The 23,735-nt window shown below is 44.1% G+C and overlaps 1 protein-coding gene across 4 annotated transcripts; it reads right to left on the bottom strand.

Annotated features, from left to right (window-relative positions):
• Positions 1 to 14,881: 14,881 nt before the first annotated feature.
• On the bottom strand, positions 14,882 to 23,719 carry LOC136439865 (kelch-like protein diablo). Of its 4 annotated transcripts, none has more exons than XM_066435508.1 (8): positions 23,374 to 23,719; positions 22,388 to 22,569; positions 21,568 to 21,712; positions 20,846 to 21,034; positions 19,840 to 19,872; positions 18,258 to 18,434; positions 17,025 to 17,695; positions 14,882 to 16,685 (listed from the first exon to the last, which is right to left on the bottom strand). In XM_066435508.1, exons 2-8 carry the CDS (start codon positions 22,546 to 22,548, stop codon positions 16,202 to 16,204), a joined length of 1,860 nt encoding a protein of 619 aa, XP_066291605.1. In that variant the 5' UTR covers positions 22,549 to 22,569; positions 23,374 to 23,719; the 3' UTR covers positions 14,882 to 16,201. The 4 variants fall into 4 exon arrangements, with proteins under 4 accessions (XP_066291605.1, XP_066291603.1, XP_066291602.1 ...); XM_066435506.1 differs by lacking the exon at positions 19,840 to 19,872 and adding an exon at positions 19,240 to 19,272 and having other exon boundaries at positions 23,374 to 23,718; XM_066435505.1 differs by lacking the exon at positions 19,840 to 19,872 and having other exon boundaries at positions 18,258 to 18,467; positions 23,374 to 23,717.
• Between the last annotated feature and the right edge of the window lie 16 nt (positions 23,720 to 23,735).

The following is a 23,735-nucleotide window of genomic DNA, read 5'->3' as shown; positions in this document are numbered from 1 at the left end:
CATCATGTAAATGATGAAATCTTCGCCACCGAAGTCAACCCAAGAGACATCTTTCGTATGCATTTTTCTTCTGTCTTTGAGGAATACACTGTAATTTCATCCTTCTGAAATCTTTTCGGTAGATTACACCCTAGGCTCTTACTAGTAAGATAAATCATTTTGGCGGATTACACCCCGGGCTCTTAGCATCTGAAAGCAACTACAAAAAGGGAAATATAATCTCATCAAGAAAACTTGAGAAGTGAAGATAGAGGTACGTAGTTGTAACAGTCTTCTGAGGAAATACATATGGTTGTCGTGGATCCTTGTCGATGTCCGGTTCCTTCATACTCCTAGCGGACAATTCTGTGACAGAAATTAATACTGAGTGCAAAGCATGTGGCTGCCGCTTTAAACTCAAACCTTACCGCCCACTCTCACCGTTCGGCGGGGTACACTAAGCCCACCGCATCGAGCAGAAAGTGTTATCGTGGCCTTCTCAAGCTGGATATCCACTTGTGCGTATATTCTCATCCGCATTGATAATTCTTTTGTCATAGGATAAGTTTGCGTTCGTTTCACTTACCAGGGTGCACAACGGTGGGTCAAACTAGACACACCTTCTTCCCTGCAAACCTAAAGCCCATGTCACACTTGTGCGTACATATATATCGTATATATATATATACAAGCCCGCATGAGTTGCGTATTAACATGTTTTTTGTTTACGTTAAGTTTGCAGCCGAAGAAGTCATTTCTTTGGTTTGATAACAAGACTGCTCAACGGTGGGTCAAAGTAGAAAACAACATCCTCCCTGCAAAATTTACTTAAACCAAAAAAAATGTTACTGCGGGACTCATGCGCGCAAGTGTGACAGGGCCCTTACCTAAAAAAAAGAAATGATACGCAACTCATACGGACCTGAATACACGCACACGTGTGAACGGGCCCTAAGACGGAAAACTCTTAAAATGTAGATCTCTTAAAATTTTCAGAGAGATGGATTTAGGACACCTGGCGGAGTCGGTGCTAAACATTTACCAGAATGACATTTATGATGCAACGCTTAAATACACAAACAACGTAAAATGTACACTTAAGTGAGAATAAAGCGTGAACACTCACTCACTCACTCTCTCCCATAGCTTAGTCAGCCGTCGGGGCAGCAAAGCGTTCAGTAAAGGTTCTCCACTGCTGGCGGTCTTCCGCCAGTCTGGTCATATGGTTGGCTGAATGACCGCTCCACTCCTTTAGGTCTGTGATCCACGACCGACGGGGACGTCCCCGCGGCCGCGCACCCTCCGCTTTTCCCTGAAGAATTGTGTGTGAAAGTGTGCCTTTTGCCCTAGACACATGCCCAAACCACTGCAGTTTTTTCTTCTTAACTAGGGACAAGAAACTGTCAAGTGGGCCTTGCAGAGTGTGGATGCGTTTCTTGACTTCTTTGTTTGTGGTGTGTGATGTCCAGTGGACTCGTAGCAGTCTGCGATAACAGTTCATTTCAAACGCGTTGATTCTCTTCACTATTTCTGCATTTAGTGTCCACGACTCAGCGCCATACAGGAATATCGATAACACAAGGCAACGTAGTAGACGGATCTTTGTTGACATGGAGATGTTATGACTGGACCAAATGTGTTTAAGTTTTGACAGTGCAAGGGTTGACTTAGCAATCCTGACTTTCACCTCTTTGGCTGAACCACAGTCTTCTGTCTGGACAGAGCCAAGGTAAGTGAACTCACTGACTTGTTCCAGTTCTGTACCTCTCACTGTGACTTGGGCTGTGGTGTCTGACGGACCAGATACAAGGCACTTGGTCTTCTCAAGGCTTATCTCCATACCATACCTCCTGCTTGTGGAGTCCAGGCTGCTGGTCTGGAGTTGCTGATCCTCTTTCAAACCATCCAGCAAGTCTACATCATCAGCAAATTGAAGGTGAGTTATCATGCGTCCTGAAAGTTTGATGGGTGACACCTTTGGTGCTAGGGCTTCTCTCATAATGCGTGAACATCAGAGACTTATACACGTCACGTAGGCATTTTAATACTTCTTACTCTTTTCTTTTACTTTTTATTAAACAACTAAAAAATACACAGGACACAGAGGTGATGCACATTCAAAATACACATCAAAGACTGAAAACGGACACAAACATTATGAACTGGTAGCAAATTGAAATTGATGTAAATATGTATATATTATGTAATGTTATGTTATGTGTATGTGTTCCAATGTAATCTGTATGTTATGTGACTCCAGGAAGAGTACTGAGTACACTTGTGTACTCACTAATGGAGTCGTTTTACCAATAAACCAATAATAAACCACTCTAGCTGTATGTAATATCAAACATCACTCTCACTCTCTTACTCTCTCCCATAGCTTAGTCAGCCGTCGGGGCAGCATAGCTCTCAGTGAAATCTCTCCACTGCTGGCGGTCTCCCACCAGTCTGGTCATCTGGTTGGCTGAATGACCGTTCCGCTCCTTTTGATCCAAACATCACTTTGAAAATAAAAATTACAACTTAAATATATAGACAAATACATTAACAATAAAAAACAGCAATTGGGTAGTCCAATACAAACAAGCAATATGCGCAACAAACAAACAATCAATATATCAACACAGCCGTACTAAGTTTTAAAGCGTTTGCTTGTCACAACATAGTCCTGGGTCAAGCCCAAAATGTCACTATTGCAATCAGAAGAAACAAAGGATGAACCCCTTAATAACAAATAAATGAGGGCTTGATCAGACAGACTGTCAAGATCAAGTATGGGGGCTAATAGCTTTTACTCTAAACGCCTTGCGTACAAAGCTGCGTATTAAAATGTGTGTGTCGCAGGTACGGTATAAAGTTCACGGTTTATTTTGATTACGCCTTATCTTATGACACATACACGTAAGACCGACAATGAAAATGGAAAAGCAATTCACTCCGGGTAAGCTTGCAGAAACGCTCGTCATCTTCTGCTCGTGATAATGCGGGAAGATGCTGCAATCGGTCCCGGGCACCGGGGTAATCCGCTCTTATCCACAAGTGTAATAAACAGTGAACTACGGCTTAACGTCTTAAACGCATTAAAGATGTCCCATTCCAAAGGGGGTGGATTTGCGTATGTATTGCATACCCGGTGTGATTATACCACCCTTCGGCGTAACGTTGTGCTGTGGTGTGTTATGTGTGCAAATGCGAAAACGTTTTCTATGTTCAATCGTGTGTACAGGATTATTGCGTAAGAGGGGATTTTGGATTTGGATTTATTGGAATTGCAACAGTGCAATACACGTGGGACACGGGCAGCTATTGCTGATGTTGTGACCCCCACACAAAATGTACCCGATTTTTACACTTGGGTGGAGTGGGGAAAATCCACCCACTCCACCCAATTCACTTGGGTGGAGTGGGGAAAATCGTGTTAAGTGCCTTTTTTCCCAAAGGCACAAGATCGGTGGCAGCAGGGGATTCGAATCCGGAACCACTTGGTTCTGAGTCAGAAATCCTGCCGTTACGCCACACGACCACACAGGGTAAAATCGACACTAGGGCACACCAGCCTTCACTTCACAGAGACGGGGGCGATATCATCAGCTTTCTGGCCAACTGCCCACGTCACGCGTCTGTGAGGTCACGTGACCCAAGTGACTGGTCATTCGACCCTGATGAAGGTGGAAGTACGGACAGCCGAAAATTCAAATGTCATAACTTTGTTTGCAGCGTTGAAATGGAGTCAAGCTGTCAACCACCAAAACCGATGGGTTTTCATAATGATACAACGTGATGTCAAGCGTCAGGAAGAAACCTTGCACGAAAACAAAACTATTTGATTAGTCACGACAGAAAATGGGGGAACTTGAAAATGTAATAACATAGCATGTGTACGAAACTTCACTGTGCGTGGATGTTATTATGTTATATTGTTGTCTTTGTTTATGTTATTTCATTTTATTCTGTTGAATAAAGATTGTTAAAAAAATGATACAACGTTGAATTTTGTACGTACCGTTTCCTGTCCTGTTTCATCGATGCTGGCATTCCCCGCTGGACAACTTTGGAAGTTCCCGCCCTCTGTCCCGCGTCTAGTCCTCGTAATTCACCAATCGCCAAGTTTATCTTAAGTTACGAGATATCTTCAAAGGTTCAGTCCATCTCGTTGATATTTCTCTTCCTACTAACTCCCTCACTGCCAGGTTTATTGTAACCTCCAAACGTTCAATCCATCCTGTCCATATCTTTCTGTTCATATTCATTTTTTCATTCCCTTTTGAACTTACTTTACTAAAAACACTCTCATCTATGAATATTCCTAGTAGCTCTCTCGCCTCCAGGTTTATCATAACCTCCAAAAGGTTCGCCCTATCTGTTCCCAGATCGGTAAATCGCCGAGGGTAAAGGCAGCGGCGCCGGAAAGTTATGCCCTAATTAACGCGATATGGTTGCGCCAATCCCCATAAATGTACGAGCGCAGAGGGAGCACACATGCATTAGCGGCGAACAAGAAGGGTGGAGTTGAATCATAGCCCAGATCAAGAGATAGACTGCGCCAGAGCTACGACCGTTTCGCCTTTTGTGGCTGGATTACTGATTTCCCCCTAAAGAAGGGATCAAAACACGAAGTTAAAGGTAAAATCACCCTAGGTCGAGCTGGTTGAGTGCATAGTATACTTTATGAAACCTTCCCAATATGTTATTGGGCTCGACGCGTGTTCAAGTTAGTAGCACTGTTTGAGTTTAATTAAAGCCATGACTGGACCCGCGACGCGTTGGCGACCTCGCTGCGCCCTAGATTGAATTTGAGTTAGCCTTGACTTTAAAGTGGGAAAACTATGCAAAACGTACAAGTATGACTAAAAAGACAAGACATCATACAAATTGTAAAAAGATTCGTTTTTTATCGATGAAATCCGTTTATCGTAGTGTCGAATCGCTCGGTCGCCAACGCGTCGCGGGTCCAGTGAGATCTGGAGGGGGGGCAGAGCAGTGCTAATAACTCGAACAGGCGTCGCGCCCAATAACATAGCTCCCCTGTCACACCGTTGCCGAGCGTCGGTCTTGTGTCTTGAAAGCCGGGAGGTCGAGAGAGGGGGTCGCGCGTATTTGTCTCCTCAAGATTTACCTTTCATATTTAACGGGACTCGGCGACCTGCAAACATCGGCTGATCCTAGCCCCCCCAAATAAACGATGGCGCTGCCCGGGAAGTCTGCAAAGGAGGCTAGGCTGATCCCTGAAAGTCGCGCGATGATCGAGGGAACGTCACTGCCGAAAATGTGATTTAGAGCTCGCAGATTTGGCGGCCGGTCGATTTTCGCGCTGCATGACAGGGACATAAATTGAAGTCAAGTACAACAGATTTTACGAGTCTCGATGCTACAGACAGATTTGAATACATCTTTAGATGAAACAACCCCCACAATGCAAAAATAGGTAAATATATAAAAGACTCCTTTGTCATTAGAAAAAATACCGCACCTCATGACTAGCCACACTCGATTGTAACACTGTATCAAAGACACATGCTAGCCCTTATCGTACTAGTAATGAGGATTTTTCGTTTTATTCTATACCTCTATTTTGTGCTCTGCAGTTGATGCCAAACGTTGTACCTTGTACAATTGTCGTGCAATGAAGTTCTTGTTTATAAAGCCAGCAGGAACGACCCGCGGCACGTTGGTGGCATCGCTGCGTCCTAAATCATATTTGTGTCACCCTTGACTTTATGATGGAAATATCATGCAAAAAGTACAAATATGACAAAAAATACACAAAGCGTAAAATGATTCGTTTTTTTATCGATGAAATTCGCTGAGCGCTCTGTCAAATCGCTCGGCCGCAGCGACGCCGCCAGCGTGCCGCGGGTTCAGTGAGAGGGGGGCTTTAAGGGTAGGACATGCAGCGTTTCGGAGGGGCTAGAGGAGATATGAATCTACTGGGCCCGTGCTTGAGTCACAGGAGTCACTCTTCAAGCACGTAAAAGAGCTTTTACTGGCTGAGTAGGGGCATGCCCCGCGGTGTGGTTTGGGTTTACGTTTTAACTCCAACAAAGGAACCGTTGAGTAACGCCTCTAGCCGGCTTTACGGTTATGTAATGCAGATACAGATCTGCCGCACATCCGGTAGAGAGAAGCCTGCGGTCACGGTCTGCATTCATCTGGGCACTGCATGCAAGGCACTCAAGTATCATCGCGACTCTGCTGGATGAGGTAAAACAAATCCGGAAAGGGCCTATTAATAAATGACATTTGCCTACCAGATTCAAACCCGCGCCCTCATAGGACGACAACACACTGATTTCCATTGCTGTGTGTATGTGTGGTGTGTGTGTGTATGCGTGTGTACGTATGTGTGTGTGTGTGTGTGTGTGCGTCTGTGCGTGCGCGCGTTTGTGCATGTGTGTGTGTGTGTGTGTGTGTGTATGTGTGTGTGTGTGTGTGTGTGCGCGCGCACGTTTGTGTGTGTGTGCGTGTGTGTGTCTGTGCGTGCGCGTGCTTGTGTATGTGTAGATAGATGGATGGGTGGGCGCGACCCCTCTAATGAATGACTCACGGTGTGGCATACACAGCTAACGATCGTTCCCGGTTTGGGGCGCATCAACATCCTGTTACCATGGTTACTAACATCCTGTCCTCCGCCGTCCTCAGATGTTCCCTCTGGAGGACAGGAGACGGATGGGCGTCATCAGCGGGAATATTAAGGACCGCTGCCGGAGCATCGATCAGTGCCTGGCGAAGGTCGCTGCAGAGGAGATGGGCGGATAACCACACTCCGAGGTGCCATCGACGCGGGGAGAATCGTACAAATATATCACGAAATAGAGCGTTAGCATTAGCATAACAGGCATTTCTAAGGGGTTATTGTAGCAGTTCTTATAATATGAAGGTTAGACATCCAGGTAGTAAGATATGCCAAAAATAGTTACTCAAGCAACTGGATAAATGTTTGAAACAGACGTTTCAGACAGCATCCGCTGTCTTTCGTCAGTGACTAAGGATAGAGTTCTGGTATAAAACCTTGTTTTCATTGCATGTCAACAGTGGCATGTATTGGACACAAATGTTTGCGGTGGCTTTAAGTTTAAGTTCGCGGTGAAACGGTCGCCGCGAAAACCGCGAACAGAAAACCCCCGCGAACGTTTACGCATTTACTATACCCGGTATTTGTTTGCTGCAATTCCAAAGAAAGCCACTATGGGGCCCAAACCTGAGACCCTTACAATCTGACCCAAAGCTTTCACTCACGAATCAGAACCATAGCATGTCCATAACAAGATATATAAACTGGAAACTCCGCTGCAGTACCGTAAAAAGTCGTCAGGGGCCCACAATCTATTCGTTTCTTCCTGTTGCAAACTCCTATCAGCATGCCAAATATCATGAAGATTCATCCGCGACTTCGGAACTCAAGATGTCTTTTATTGGTTTGTCGCAGTTCAACGAATTGAATTAAAAGCAATGTGAGTTTGTGCCTAGCAGTCCAGTCGGCATGCTATCATCTTACACGCATTCAAAAATCAATGAATATACGAACAATAGACAATATTATTTCACAAAATATGTTGTAAAGATTCCCATCTTTGGCACAGAATATCGAACCATACCGGTTTAACAACCGTCTCAGATAAGGTATCGTAGAGTTGCTATATCTCCGTGTGTTTGCCTTAAGGATGTTGAGTTTATGTCCATCTCTCATCCTTCTTCCTGAGATTGTAGATCTACGACTCGGTAGCTTCAACTTCAGACCTGAGAAGAGATCTGGCAAGCTTCAGTCCCTCTCGCCTTTCAGATAGGGCAGCGAGACCTACATGTAGATGTACATGTGTCAGTGCATCTGTATATCCAGGGTATCCAGACTTCTCGGGTTATGCTGTTCACACAAACAAACAAACAAACACACATACACACGTACACACATACACGCGTGCACACACACACACGCGCACACACACACACACACACACACACACACACATACACACACTCACAAACACACATACAAACAAACACACACACACTCACACACACTCACACACACACATACACACACATATACACACACATACACACACACACTCACACACACATGTAGTAATAAAGTAAGAAGTTTTTGAGGGGTTGTTGCAAACCAGGATACAGTCACATCTGCAAACTTTCAAACTTTTAAAGGTAACGGAAACGTTACACAAACGACCAATACCTGATAATGTCAGCTGCTGGTGGTTATGGATGTTGAAAAGATACAGAGCACGTCATATTTGACAGCTTGCGTGTCCTGTGCGAGGATTGTCCAATTCGGAAGGCGAGCCACGCGCCGTCACAGACTGGTCGGAAAGGTAATGATTCGCGCGTACGTACATCGACATATGTATTTCCTGGGAGAGGATGTAAGGCCACAGCAAGTAAATTTTATGGATGACATCCTCCGCAGACTCCAAAACTAATGAGATAGGGCGAATAAAACAAGACGGACAAACAAAAACAAACAAGATTCCTAATATTCAAATTTTGAGATCATAGATCTTGTTAAACAAGAATTGAGGTGGAAAAATATGATATCATGACCAACTGGTCTTTTATTCCTGTATTCAACTACTACTACTATTCAACCAATGAGGTTTCATACATGATATAAAACCTCCTTGATTCGACAGTAAACATGTTCTCGTAGATGCGTATACATCTCAACAGACTAACTACAACAAATGCAGAAAAGAGCTTGTTGTACCATCATCTGAAGTAACTACACTGGGTATTCATATGCGATGAAACATCTTGTGTATACAGCTCAATTAAATAGAACTAAGGACATTATGTAATGACCTTGCTAGAACAAATGCAGAAAACAGCTTGTTATACCATCATGGGCAGGAACTACACCGGGTATTCATATGCAATGAAACACCTTAGACTGTCAACATTAAACTGTCCTTGAAGATGTGTTTCCAGCTCAATTAACTACAACAAATGCAGAAAAAAGATTACGACATATTTGCCCTTTTTTGGCATGTTGACCACCGTCGGAGGGCAATGAATCTTCTTGGGTTTTTTTTCCGAAATCAGGCGAAAATTAATGAGCGCGCTAATGTCATCCATGAACATTACTTGGCCTAATATGGAAACGCCACCCTCTAAATGACCGTAGATACACTGCCACGCGCGCAAGACAGGGAAGTCAGAAAGGACTCGGTGTTTGATGTGATGCGGAAATACCACCCTCTGAATCACCATAGATACACTGCCATGCGCGCAAGACAGGGCATCCAGAAATGACTTGTTGTTGGATATGATGCGGACGTTCTCTAACAACTATGAAATTCAATACACTGCCACGCACGCAAGACAGGGAAGTCAGAAAGGCTTCGGTGTTCTTGGTCTGCTCGTAGTGTGCAATGGCACATGTGCAAATGGCACGTAGGTCAGCAAGTTTCCAAACGCACAAAATGTACGAAACAAACTTAACGTCAATGAAATTCGTTTGAATTGCAGGCATCTGTTACTGAACTGAACTGAACTGTTATTGCCCCATCTGCAGTAAATATGTTACGTTAAACCTATATGATGAAAAGCACTAAAATTTCCTCGCTAATATCCAAACACAGCCCTGAATTCACATTTTTTCCAGTAAATTCCATCACATTTCTCTCTGAGCTAGCTGCATACCGAAAATCCGTCTATCCTTTGTTCAGTTGTCCCATTTGAAAAATTTCAACAAAAAAGCCCATCCCGTTCCTGAACATGCTGCCAGGGGGCTCAGACTTATCGAAAGGTTTCTGCCACCAAATGAAACCCTAGCATGTATAGAATACGAGGATCTAAAAAGATGGAAGTTCTGCTGCAGTACCTAGGAACGCTACCAGGGTGCCCAAAGTCGACCTTGACCTCTATCGAAACCCTGCTCACATACCAAATATCATCACAATCCATGCAGTGGTTCTTAACTTATGTTGACCATAAATCAGCAAACACTAACAGACGCACACACAGATAATGCGATCACGTCGACATTTTATCCTACCCATATTAGGATCGACGTCCCTGTAGCTCAATTGGTAGCAGCGACACAACAGTTACTGTCAGTTGATAACTGGGAGACCCCGGTTCAAATCCGGGGCATAGTAGCCTGGTTGAAGCTGCATTCGTCTTTTGGAAGGGACGTAAAATTGAGGTTTGGTGATCGAGGAGGTGCCTCAAGGGTAGCTGTACTGGCCGTAATAGATTTAAATGAAGAAACAGCCATCATACTTTTAGCTAGGATTTATAGACAAGGGGTCCAAAAAGGGAGGGGGGATGCTGTGATGCGGGGTTAGGTGTGTTCTAGTCTAATATCATACTTTTAGCAGACCTTTTTAATCACTAAAAACTGCTGGTTCCCAATGACAATGGGCTCTATGGATTAACAATTTCCTGCTTTGAATGTCAATCAGTCTTCATGCTGTCCCAGTGTCTGGTAGGACTAGAAAAAGCAACATTAACACTGTAACACTTTATACGAAGATCCCAATGAATTTCTACCTCTGGTTGTATGAAGAAACGCATGACCCCCAGTGCCCTCTGCCCTTCGTGACCTGCCCTGGCTCGGACGTACTCAATCACAGGTAATCTCCCGTCTCATCCGTCCATACACCTGTCGCGTCCAATTTCGCGCTGCCTGTGAGCGGCGCGCACCAGAAAGGATAACAAGCGCCGATAATGCGGGAAATCGGCGGATGAAGCTCTGTGAGCTCGCAATCAAAATCTTTGATCCGCGTTTGGGGCTAAATTTATAGAGGGTCTGAAGTAAATTGCCCCATTTCCTGTTTTTCCAAGTCAATGATGAAAATATATCTATGTGATGACGAAAAGGCTGCACAGGAATAGAAGGTAGATTTCCTTCAATATTAAAGAGATAGCGACGCGTCAAGTGCGTGGGAGAAACGTTTATCCCTCTGGCTACTGCTAACAGAGTCGGGTGGTTAATGACTGAAGACCTTTATTGTACACATATACCCACAGGGTTAAGTACAGGTCACAACAAAAGAATAGTATACAGCTACATGTATACATTGCCAAATTACTACGGTAAAATCCCTTGTCACCCAGCACGAAAGTACATCGGCCGGCGAGTCTGCGAGCTCTAAATTACATTTTCGGCAGCAGCACGTCAGGTGTTCTCTAGTCATGTTATCGTGACTTTATTGACACATGTCTTTACGGATACGTGCCGTCTGTAATTGTTCAAACGTGCCAGGAAGTTTATAACGCCCACCGTCTCTCTTTAGTGATGGCTGGAGCGCCCTGATGTACATGGCCACACAGGGGTTACGCCCGAAAGTGAACAAAAGCCGGCGGGGCCCCTTTCTCCAATTGAGACCTAAGCATATGATAGGGTAGACTTTCAGGCGAAAAAAACACCGATCCTCCTTTGATTTTGAAATCGGGCAGACTTCTGGCAATCAACAATTGCGGCATAACTCCGCCGGGTACCTTTTGACCATCACATTAAAAGAAACTTTCTCATTGATTGAAACCATGATTTTTCAAACAGAGAGTAACCAGAGCTATATCTGTATCTTTATAGCCGGTATAACCGACCATCGGCGTAACACACCAGCTTCAATGGCTCCATGATTGAAAACGGAACTACACGCTAGGGGGCGCTGATGCACGGTGAATGTACATGTATATGTCACAGTAGAGATTGGAATCCAGTAGAGTCCGGAACTCTACTAGTAGAGATTGGAATTCCAATCTCTACTAGTAGAGACTGGAATTCCAATCTCTACTAGTAGAGTCCGGAACTCTACTAGTAGAGATTGGAATTCCAATCTCTACTAGTAGAGATTGGAATCGGGTTCTGAATATTGGGATTCCAATCTCTACTAGGAGAACTCCAGATTCTATTGTAGAGATTGGAATTCTACCAGGACAATCTCCAATTCTAATTCTTCGTTTTCACAGAACGTTCGAAAACCGCTACGTCACGCGCGGGCGCCATGTTGGATGATAACCTGGCAGAATATAGAACAACGGCGCCATCTAAGTTACCTGCGGGTCCGAGTGTGCTGCTTTTGTCCTCACACTGTGGATCATTAAGTAGTCTAGCCAACGCTTGATATAAGGAAAAGGTTACAACAATAGGTTTTGATCCGTATGTCTTTAAAACAATCGGCATTTCAGAAGGTTTTTATATACTCAGCTTACCCCAAAACAAGGCTAACTGTGATCCACTCAAATTTTTTATTATCATAAGCGCCGGGCACATACATCTTACGATGATCGCAGGTAGGTAGCAAATAAAATAAGTTATCGCAGAGCAACGACGTCCAAATTGTTTCCAGCGTTGTGCGATGTTTCCCCTGCCGCTCTTATGGATAACCGCCTGGCCGCTTTTGTGCTTCTCAGTAACCGACGAAATGTGGATCTGTTGAATAAATTTTAATGCTTGATATGACACGTGGAAAATCTTCCAAGTACGTAGGCTCCACTTTGGGACGATGGCAAAATTGTGTACATTTCTTCACAAGCCTTTCCAGTTGTATTTTCCGTCGCCGGGAATGGCTAATTTTACGTGCGTACTTCTGTCTGCAATAACACGGGTCATCACCATGCCAAGATCATAGATAGAGGCAAAAAAGGACCAATACAATACAAAAGAAAACTAAATCGATAGTTCGTAAATCAAATCAGTAAATAGGTGTAACGTTAACGTTAGCTTTGTAAAGAAAACTCTGATAAACTTTCTTGTACAACTTATCAAAAGAGTCTGTTCACGTGACTTTGTGAACGAAACTATAACAACGGTTTATTTAACAAAATTACAGAAAGCATAATTTCATTCATTCATTTGATTAGGGCCACACCAACTTGATTTTATGGATGACATCGCCTGTTCTCCAAAGGAAAAAAGGTCAACTCTTCCGAGGTTCCGCGGAACTCCAGAACTTGCAAACTTAGATCGCCGCAAAAGGCCAGTGTTGTGCCAGCTTGTCGTAAGACTCGTTATGTACTACCACAAAATACGTCAGCATTAAAGTTCACAAGTAAACTGGGGACGTAATTGTGGATTGGTATGCCATCGACGTTGGGTGTTACGTTTGTACTGTTGTACGCGGCGGCCAGCGAGTATCGCCCAGACAATTATATATTTCAAAGACGTCCTATCCAGTTAATTCCTACGAATGATACGTTTCTTTTGTAACGATGAGACACGTGGGAGCACATGGGAGAGGAGTTGAGGCATCGGCATAGAGGTCTCACAGCGAGATTTGTGTGAACTATGGAATACTTAACATGGAGTTCAATGCCATGTATGCTGAAACAGCCCTTATGAGTATTCTCATCATGTACTGTCCTGAGCCAAATACCTTCTAATGATGTACATGTACTTCTTTGATCGTTCTTGACAATATATTAAACATTGATCATTTGAACTTCACCTGCTAAGATGAACAAGACAATCTACATGTACCTCCTACAAATGAAGACTAGTTGTTTGCTTGATACACTGTGTTCTGTGGTTCAATTCACAATACCAGCTCTGAAGTCCTGTGGTTTAGCAGCATTTTGTTTTGCAGGATTTTTCTTTTTTTTCGCCCGCGCGCATTAGTTTTGGGGTCTCCAAAGTCACGCCCCACTTCTGATTCTGAACAAATGCATCGAGCGACGGAAGAGGGTCTTCAGAGCATTGTGCAATTTAAAGCTTAAACGACAATCGCTACCGACCACTGTTGTCCGATAGCCTGACAAAATCGCGCTCCTAGGGGCCGGCCCGGCGGATACCGCGCCTTAGTGGTGGGGGGTTCGGGCGGGTGGTGGTGGTCATTAACCTCCGCCCGAAAGCTTGTGTAAACACAGGCTACTTTAGAAACGGTGAGTAGGTCGTATCCTGTACTCCTTGGGCCCGCAGTTAACTATTCAAACTTCCAGCCCGTTTCTGAATAAAACAACTGCCTTCCACGGACGGGTCCACCGTCGCAACACGCAGCCATACAGAGATCGAACAGCTTATCATCCAACATGGCCGACTTCACGTTCGAACGCGATTGTGACGTCACGTGAAAACGAAGAATAGGAGAAATTTGAATTGTGTCAAATGTTTTAGAAAAATAGACTGAATCATTGCACACCTAATATTTCAGCATAGCTACATGTAAGCCTACATTCACCATTAATATTTAAGGCGAATCACTTCGTGTTTTAGATTTGTGATAACTTTGACATCAACTTTGAAACTGGCTTGGCAGGGGTGAATTAGCTCTCATATACCAAGTCATGATCACTAACGAACTGGAAAAACTGGTTGAGCATATTGAGTCACAGACTCATAATGGCCGTATGCAAATGTCTCTGATTGACATATCAGTGGCATTTACAAATAGCCATTCACTACAGTTGGACTAGACAGCTATCCCCATGGTTACAATGTGTCTTGACAGAAGGTTTATTAGATATCTAAAACATAACTTATGAGTGATTCACCTAAAATATCAATGGTGAATGTAGGCTTAGCTATGCTGAAATTTTAGGTGTGAAATGATTCAGTCTATTTTCCAAAACATTTTGATACAGTACAATCCAAATTGTTCCTATTAGAATTGGATATTGCCCTCAATTCCAATCTCTACTAGTAGAATCTGGAATTCTCCTAGTAGAGATTGGAATCCCAATATTCGGATCCCGATTCCAATCTCTACTAGTAGAGATTGGAATTCCAATCTCAACTAGTAGAATCCAGAACTCTACTAGTAGAGATTGGAATTCCAGTCTCTACTAGTAGAGATTGGAATTCCAATCTCTACTAGTAGAGTTCCGGACTCTACTGGATTCCAATCTCTACTGTGTATACATTTTGCTCTGAACGTCACACTGCTCAACTTCAAATTATTGACTAAATCAAGATATGTGAATGAAGGATTGTGCTGTAGAATGAGAAGTTTCAAATCTTTTATTCAAAGTCACAAAACTCTTCCAGACTTTTGACTAGGTCTGTCCATTTCATTCCCTATACAAATTCTTTCAGCAGTCTAGAACAGAGAGTATAATTATAAAGTGACTAATTATAAACCTCTCAAATCTCGATGTCTTGTTCAAACATTTCATCCGCCATGTGCCAGCAGGTAACACACACACAGAAGTGGCACCGCAAACATCACAATTGTGCTAAATCTTTAAATACATCTTTAAACTTCACATGACAATTACTTGCCACATATTTCAGATAATTACCTCAAAGTGATACCACAAAACAGACAAGCTACTGACCCGACTAGAAATAATATTTGTACAGCCATTTTATATAAATACAAAACCATTCAAATCTTCAAAACTGCTTTTTTAGCAGTTTCAAATTTTATCAATTCTATTAAATTATTTCACCAATATACATGCATAACTTATTCATGTTAAGTATTGTAAATCACAACACTGTAACAAAAATGTCTTTCATATAAGCCTCTTGTAAGTTTCAAATTTGATCAGTGATATTAAATTCCTTCCTTACTGTATTAGTATATACATATCTAAATCAAATTCAGCTGAATTGCATTTACATGTACAATACCGTGGTGACAACGGAACATCATGGCTACATGTACTATCTAGCTGTCATGGTGTGTTTTAGACTGTGACACTAATATAATTCCATCAGGGTACATACAATGTAATTCTGCCACCCTGAAAAGATACGTCCAAATAGATCTCCAACCCAACGTTCCCACGTATAATGCACTCCTGTATATCTAAACTGTTCATATTTTGGGGGTGCTGCACTAGAGATCTCTCAAACCCACTGTTTTTCAAAGTGGCAGATTTACAAAGTGTATGTAAACTGACGGATTAATGTTAATGGGGGTTACTCGCTCGTTCTCATTTAAATGTACACATTTTGTAATCTCCGTTACCGTTAGAAGTAAGACGTTCCTGACATTAAGATATGACACATATAAGGTACCAAACTGCCATTTTTAAAAGCTAGAAAAGTTTTAAGTCGTCATAAAAGCTATAATTTGACATCTTATATTTTGCATATCCTAATGCCAGGAACGTCTTATTTCAATCGGTAAGGGAGATTGCAAAATGTGTACATTTAAATGATGCCCTACTTTCTCTAGATCTGTCTATACATTCCAGATGCAAACGTCACAATGGCTACGTAATTATGCACCAAGAAATGTACTATCCTGTGATTTATATGTATACCAACCTAATAAAACTATTCACGCACGTTACAACAGTTAGATACAAAAGCTTATCCATCTATCGACGTCTTAGTTTGAAAGAAATGGTGTCCAAGTCGTGACGCTGGCGCCAGTGATGCCCTACTCGGTGCAGGCCTGTTTGTACACTCCAGTCCCTCCAGGTGTAGACGCCCCGTCGTGCAGGCGAAGTTATCGAACCGCACGACGTTCCTCTCGTTCAGGCACCACTGTCCGAACGGCCAGGGGAGGTCGGTGGGCGAGAAGAAATAGACGTCCCGCGTGCTGCCCTCCCCCGCGCCGCATAAATACAACCTCCCGTCGAGCGCCACAAGTCCGACCCCGGTAACCACGTCGTACGGGAGAACCACGCCCGGCTCCCACTTTTCCTTCTCCGGGTCGTACATCTCCATGGTAACCTGACCCTGCCACGCCCCCACCGCGTAGATTTTTCCGTCGAGAGCCGCGACACCAGCCTTCATCCGGGCGATCGACATGGGCGCGAGCTCGGTCCACGTGTCCGTCTCGGGCTGGTACCTGTAGTAGGAGTGAGTTAGTTAGTTAAAATCCTCCCACACCATAAGGTGTATAGGGCGGTGCCCATCTCCGTTTCATAGCCCTGGGCCACACTGTGGTGCAATCACTGCAGCAGGGGGCTAGTCCACTGGCAGTGGAGGGTGTCTAACTTCCATACTGTTTCAGAAGTATTAACTTCACGGCAACGGCAAGTGATTTACAGAACGGATTTGTGAAGGAAGTATGAATAATAGCAACAGGTTTTTTCACGGTGATGATAAGTTCATGGTACAGAGGTGACCGTGAAAACAGTGAACATAAAGTTACAGTGAAAGAAACAAGAATTACAGTTTTACATACCTGATCATGGAGGTGGTGACGACGCGCCTGGCATAGCCGCCGAGGACGTAGATGCAGTTGCCCACGGTAACCGCCGTGTGCCCACTGAGGGCATGGGGCAAAGGTCGCGCTGCGTGCCACACGTTCGTGTCAGGGTCGTATCTCTCCACCGCTGCGATATATCCTACAAGAAAGTTCTTCCCGCCCATCGCGTAGACATTCTTTCCCACGCTCGCCATGGCGAAGTTTGTCCGTATGTCGCGCATGGACGCCTTCTCCAACCACACGTTGTGCACCGCGTCGTAGACGTAAAACAACCGACAGGGCTTGCAGTGTCCGATGGCATTGACGTCCTCAACGTTGCCTCCGCCGACGTAAAGTTTCTGGTCTTCCGTCACGACGGCGCAGGCGTTGGAAGCGCTGTACGGCAGCGGAAGGCGGTACTGCGCCTTGGAGTGGGGGTTGTACGCGAAACAGACGCTCCGATCGGGGAAGTCTTTGTGCGGATCCCCGCCCAGGAACAGGATGGTGTTGCAGCCCTTCATGCCGAACCTCAGGTCCGTGGTGAGCCCGAGAGATTCGGCGTACGCCTCGTTACCGTCTACGTTGTCGTCCCAGCCCCGCACCTGCACGGCTGCCTCGCACAGCTTCACTGTCTCGGGACACTCCCTCACCAAGCTGTGGGCCCGCACCTGGAATAAGGGAAAATGTGTCATGAATAACTAGATGAACGAATAACTAGATGAATGTGCCAAAAATAATTATTCAAGCAACTGGATAAAATTTTGAAACAGTCAGACGTTTCAGACAGCATCCACTGTCTTTTATCCAGTTGCTTGAGTAATTATTTTTGGCGTATCTAACTACCTGGATGTCTAACTTTCATCAAGGAACTAGATGAATGAATAACTAGATGAATGAATAACTAGATGAATGAATGACTAAATGAATGAATGAATGAAGTAATTGATATATCAATTAATAGATAGATAAACCCAAACCCAAAGTGGGGCCGTGTGGCATAACAGCTAGCAGCGTTTTTTGCCCAGAACCTAGCGGTCCCGGGGTACCAAGCGGGGATCTTGTGCGCTTGGGAAAAAAAAAAACACTTAACACGACTTTCCTCACTCCACCCAAGTGTAAAAATGGGTATATTATGAATGTGGGTCACGACACTAGCAATAGCTGCCTGTGTCTCACTTGTATTTCACTGTTGCAATTCTAATAAAATAAAAAATCAGATCTAAGTCGGACCTTCTCCTGGAGGTACTGCGGGTCAATGAGGTAGTATCGCACGTGTCTCAGCAGCTGGTCGGCCGTGTCACTGTCGGCCCCCGCGCGCTCCAGCCACCTCATGGCCGCCTCGAACACGTCCGACTCCGCACGGACTTCCAGGGAGTCGTCAGCCACCAGCTCAACCAGATGTTCCACCTCCAGGCTCAGGAACTCCTCTCCCTCACTCACCTGCAAACAAAAATAAGGCAAAACATCAACAAGTTCACCTATCCAAAACCCAAGAGTAACTGTCCACCTCCAGGCTCAAGAACACCTCTCTCCCTCACTCACCTGCAAACAAAAATAAGACAAAACATCAACAAGTTCACGTTTCCAAAACCCAAGAGTAACTGTCCACCTCCAGGCTCAAGAACACCTCTCTCCCTCACTCACCTGCAAACAAAAATAAGACAAAACATCAACAAGTTCAAGTTTCCAAAACCCAAGAGTAACTGTCCACCTCCAGGCTCAGGAACTCCTCTCCCTCACTCACCTGCAAACAAAAATAAGACAAAACATCAACAAGTTCACCTATCCAAAACCCAAGAGTAACTGTCCACCTCCAGGCTCAAGAACTCCTCTCCCTCACTCACCTGGTGGAAAAATAAAACAAAACATCAACAAGTTCACGTTTCCAAAACCCAAGAGTAACTGTCCACCTCCAGGCTCAAGAACACCTCTCTCCCTCACTCACCTGCAAACAAAAATAAGACAAAACATCAACAAGTTCAAGTTTCCAAAACCCAAGAGTAACTGTCCACCTCCAGGCTCAGGAACTCCTCTCCCTCACTCACCTGGCAACAAAAATAAGACAAAACATCAACAACTTCAAGTTTCCAAAACCCAAGAGTAACTGTCCACCTCCAGGCTCAAGAACTCTTCTCCTTCACTCACCTGCAAACAAAAATAAGACAAAACATCAACAAGTTCACCTATCCAAAACCCAAGAGTAACTGTCCACCTCCAGGCTCAGGAACTCTTCTCCTTCACTCACCTGCAAACAAAAATAAGACAAAACATCAACAAGTTCAAGTTTCCAAAACCCAAGAGTAACTGTCCACCTCCAGGCTCAAGAACTCTTCTCCTTCACTCACCTGCAAACAAAAATAAGACAAAACATCAACAAGTTCAAGTTTCCAAAACCCAAGAGTAACTGTCCACCTCCAGGCTCAAGAACTCTTCTCCTTCACTCACCTGCAAACAAAAATAAGACAAAACATCAACAAGTTCACGTTTCCAAGACCCAAGAGTAACTGTCCACCTCCAGGCTCAAGAACTCTTCTCCTTCACTCACCTGCAAACAAAAATAAGACAAAACATCAACAAGTTCACGTTTCCAAGACCCAAGAGTAACTGTCCACCTCCAGGCTCAAGAACTCCTCTCCTTCACTCACCTGGCAACAAAAATAAGACAAAACATCAACAACTTCAAGTTTCCAAGACCCAAGAGTAACTGTCCACCTCCAGGCTCAAGAACTCCTCTCCTTCACTCACCTGGCAACAAAAATAAGACAAAACATCAACAACTTCAAGTTTCCAAAACCCAAGAGTAACTGTCCACCTCCAGGCTCAAGAACTCCTCTCCCTCACTCACCTGGCAACAAAAATAAGACAAACTCAATAATTCCAATGAGAGAACATCAGATGCACTCGTTGGCTTAAGAGGCTGTAAAAAGTAAAATGGTAAGGTTAATACCATAGCTTTTTTATAGGCTGTAGGGGCAATGAGTTGTGAGTAACTTCCAGACTCAGGAACTCCTCTCCCTCACTCACCTGTCAACAAAAGTAAAACAAAACATCAACAGCAGGGACAGGCCCACGGAGCGGACATCAGATGCGCTCGTTGGATCAAGGAGGCTGTATCAACATGTTCTCCATGGTGCAAGCAATAACACAACCTTGGCCACCTGGATCAAATTCCTTGGATCTGTGGACCGGATCAAACACCCAGCTTGGCATGATATAAGGGATTTCGTCATGTATTTGACCAAAGGGGTATATACCTTGGGGCACCACAGAAGACCTGACAGGCAGTTTTCTCCACCTTTCTCGGTTTTCTGTTTTTCTTAGTGTTGCACTTTGAGCCATGCCTGTCCACTCTCTGATATCAACCTTGCACATTTTTCGTTGCCTACCCCTCTTTCTTCCTCCCTGTTCTTTGCATGAAAGTTTTGGCTAGTCCCAAAGACTGTGACACATGGCTGTACCACTTCAATTTTTTTTTTCTTTACTGTGGTTAGGAGGTCTTTGTACCGAACCATGTAAGCTATCCCTAGAATCTTCCGGAAGCATTTCATCTTGGACAGCTGTTGTAGCGTCGCACATCAGACAAAGAACACTCAGACACACACACATCTGCTCACTACGGTTGTATTCTAGCTTCTGCAGTAAGTACATCTGGTAGGAGGGTTCATACTGCATCCGGTGTTGGGTTTCTAAGATTAGAATGGCCAATATAAAGTATTACATGTTTCACATCACTACATCTGTGGTCTGTATTCTTTTCTCCAGTTTTGCTGTCAGAGTCCAAGACTGGGGATTATGCATATAAAAAAATTAGCTCAAACCTCTGTGAAGTTTCCGCCTAGCATCCACTTGGCGGCGCGTGCCAGCTTGCCACAGTTGTGCGTTCCCGCCAGGAAGTACAGCGAGACGCAGTTCGCTGTCGTTAGGAACCGTAGAAGCCACTCCTCGCACGCCCGCTGCAGGTTCGCGATCTGGAACAGGTCAGCTGCCTGCAGAAGGGCCTTTACCTCCTGATGGAAAATGTGAAAACAAGGCAATTAGAGATGGCAGTCTTAACTGTTTGACATCATGGTAATCAAAACAGTCTATCTGATCATTGTACGGTGCGATTTTGAATTCTGCAGAGTCAAAATACACTTGTCAGGGTTACAATTATAATCATGAAAAGGTTTAAAAAGTTATCAGCACCAAGAGAGAAAGAGACCTGGATAATAGTAAATAGTTTCGTCAGCTTGGTAAATCCCTGGATAACAAAAAATCCAACTGCATCACAGAGAAAATCTACTCCAGCCAAGTAATTCATTGAACTGACGTTTCGGTGACCATCTGTCACCTTCCTCAGGGCTACTCCATGGCCAGTCATGAACCGTGATAAGGGAGGATATTAACTCAGTCACGTTTCGTACCAAATTCTTCACTCTGCAGCAGTGCAAAGAAGAACCAGTCAGTTTTGCCCTGAGAAAGGTGACAGACGGTCAGCTAGGAATAAGTCGACTAGGCATAAACACATGTATGATGAGGTTATGAACTTTGTTATCCAGACCTGGATGTTGTCCTGCGTGAGCGAGACCTTCCCCGTGTAGATGAAGCCCAGGAGCAGCGCCATGCTGTCCCGGTCCAGGCCATGGATGGTGATCTCCTTCTGACGAGCCTCGTGGAGCCCACCCGTGAACATGGCGTAGAAGTACCTGCAAAACAAGTTTTAATCTTGATTTCAGCAAAATATCTGATCCTGCTCAAGTTGAACTTTAACTCAGGGGTTCAACCTTGTTACCTTAATACTAGAGTGAAATTCTTGAAGTTCGCAAATGCATGATCAATATATACAAAATGGTATTATTTTGAAGAGAAATCAGTAAGCTGTTCAATGGTATAATGAAATGTTAAGAAACAGACTACATGTATGATCAAGTGGACTTAAGCTTCCAACTTTTTTGTGAGTTTATATATCAAGTTCAGTTAACCATTTGCAATAATGCCAAGAGGTCCCGCAGAGTGCTCAACATCTAAGAATACCGAATTATGTTTACGACTTCTTGCCATACTTTGTACCATGTACAATTGTCGTGCAATAAAGTTCTTCTTCTTTTTGGTTCAAATCCTGGTTGGGTCATACCATTAGGAGGTTAGCCTTGGTCATACCACAGACTAATGAATTTGAAAAATAGTACTTGCTGCATTCTCTGCTTAGCACTCAGCACTTATGAGAAAAAGTATGGGAGTTGCAAAAACACACTCCACTTACGCTGCGAACTAGCCCACTGCTGTAGTTGCCTGAGAGATAGGCGTCACCCCTATACACCACAACGCGCGGGAAGAATTTAACTTTAAGCATATACAAATTTGTATGGACAGATAATTACGGGCTTGCTGCGGCGAGAACATTCCTGTGCGCGGGAAACAGCTGCCCATCCACCAGTAGTGTCACGTCGGTCAGAACTCCCGCTGTCCGCATGTCGTGTAGACCCCGCACGACCGCTGGGAAGTGCGCGGGTGACTTGTCAATGTCCGCCTTCCCAGCCATCTCTAGTCAATCTTCTGCAGGCTGAAATAGAAAGACATCACACGCTGCTAGAAGCTGCCGGCATCCACGATACTTACAACATGGCAGAGGAGAGCAGAGACATGGGTATCGTCAGTCTAACCGGGATGAGAGAAGACCTTTCTGAGGAAATCAACAAGCAGATGTACAATTTTCTAGCCTTCTCCCAGTACACTGAGAGTACGTACAGACTGGATGCGCTCTCCTAGAAACACTTCCAACTACACGCAAGCACAAGTCACCAAGAGTTAAATACCTAGAGAGACATTCGACTCGTAACTGAAGCAAGCGTGACCCAGCACCAAGAGACCACGTCTAGCGATACAACAACAAAAGTGAACATGATCTTGTACCAGTTTAGCTGAGACCAAAGTCTCTCAGTCTGTCTTCTCTGCCATGACCAGTGGAAGGGCAGTTCTTTCAAAGTCATGACACTGTGACAGAGAAGACAGACGCCATGTACAGTATTTACAGCTTCATTGCGTGGGGAAATTCCCCTACTACATGTAACGTTAGTAGCTCTTTTCCACAAGTGTAATGAACACTAGGCAAACGAAAATAATTGCACGTTCAATTGCACGTTACACTAACAATTAGTTGGTGTCCATAGTTCGCACCTAATAACTTACGAGCATAGAGGGAACCCGTTGTTGCATAACTGTTGTGTGGCATTATTTTATACTGGACAAAAATATTTTTTTTACAGAATAATTTCGGGGGAGGGGGGCGTCCGTGGTATAATATGCGTAATACTAAGTACTAATACCACTTTATGCACCCAAAAGTGCTCTTTCTCAACAAACTCACCTTGCGCAACTTCTGTGAACCGTTTGTAGCATTAGCTCTGTGCTGAAATCCGTTTTCGGTGGTTACAAACAACCTCTACTATATCAAAACCACGAGTACCAAAACTGCAAATTGCGCTCGATATCACTTCCGGGTTTTGCGTTTAGAGTCCTGATTACCCAGTTTTTCCTTCAGTCACAGATCATCCGCTTAACCGGTAGGTGATACCCGTAGTTTCTTTTCTCTTAAGTCTCTTTGATCATTTTCATGGTCCACAGCTAACTATCAGCTCCTAAAACAACAGGGGAAAATATGTCTCACGATGCAGTAAAACCTGAACTTGACTCAACAAGATTTTGTACTGGAGGTCGGGTCGTTGTTCT

This window comes from Branchiostoma lanceolatum, chromosome 8, assembly GCF_035083965.1.
Source record: "Branchiostoma lanceolatum isolate klBraLanc5 chromosome 8, klBraLanc5.hap2, whole genome shotgun sequence".
Taxonomy (NCBI): domain Eukaryota; kingdom Metazoa; phylum Chordata; class Leptocardii; order Amphioxiformes; family Branchiostomatidae; genus Branchiostoma; species Branchiostoma lanceolatum.
Note: the sequence above shows the minus strand (reverse complement) of the source record. Positions and strands in the feature narration are given on the sequence as shown.

Coding starts and splice junctions, on each gene's coding strand:
- LOC136439865 (XM_066435508.1), bottom strand. CDS start 22,548: ATGGCTGGGAAGGCGGACATTGACAAGTCACCCGCGCACTTCCCAGCG. Junction 21,035..21,567: donor TCACGCAGGACAACATCCAG/GTCTGGATAACA, acceptor ATTTTCCATCAG/GAGGTAAAGGCCCTTCTGCA. Junction 17,696..18,257: donor CGCAGTACCTCCAGGAGAAG/GTCCGACTTAGA, acceptor CCCTTATTCCAG/GTGCGGGCCCACAGCTTGGT.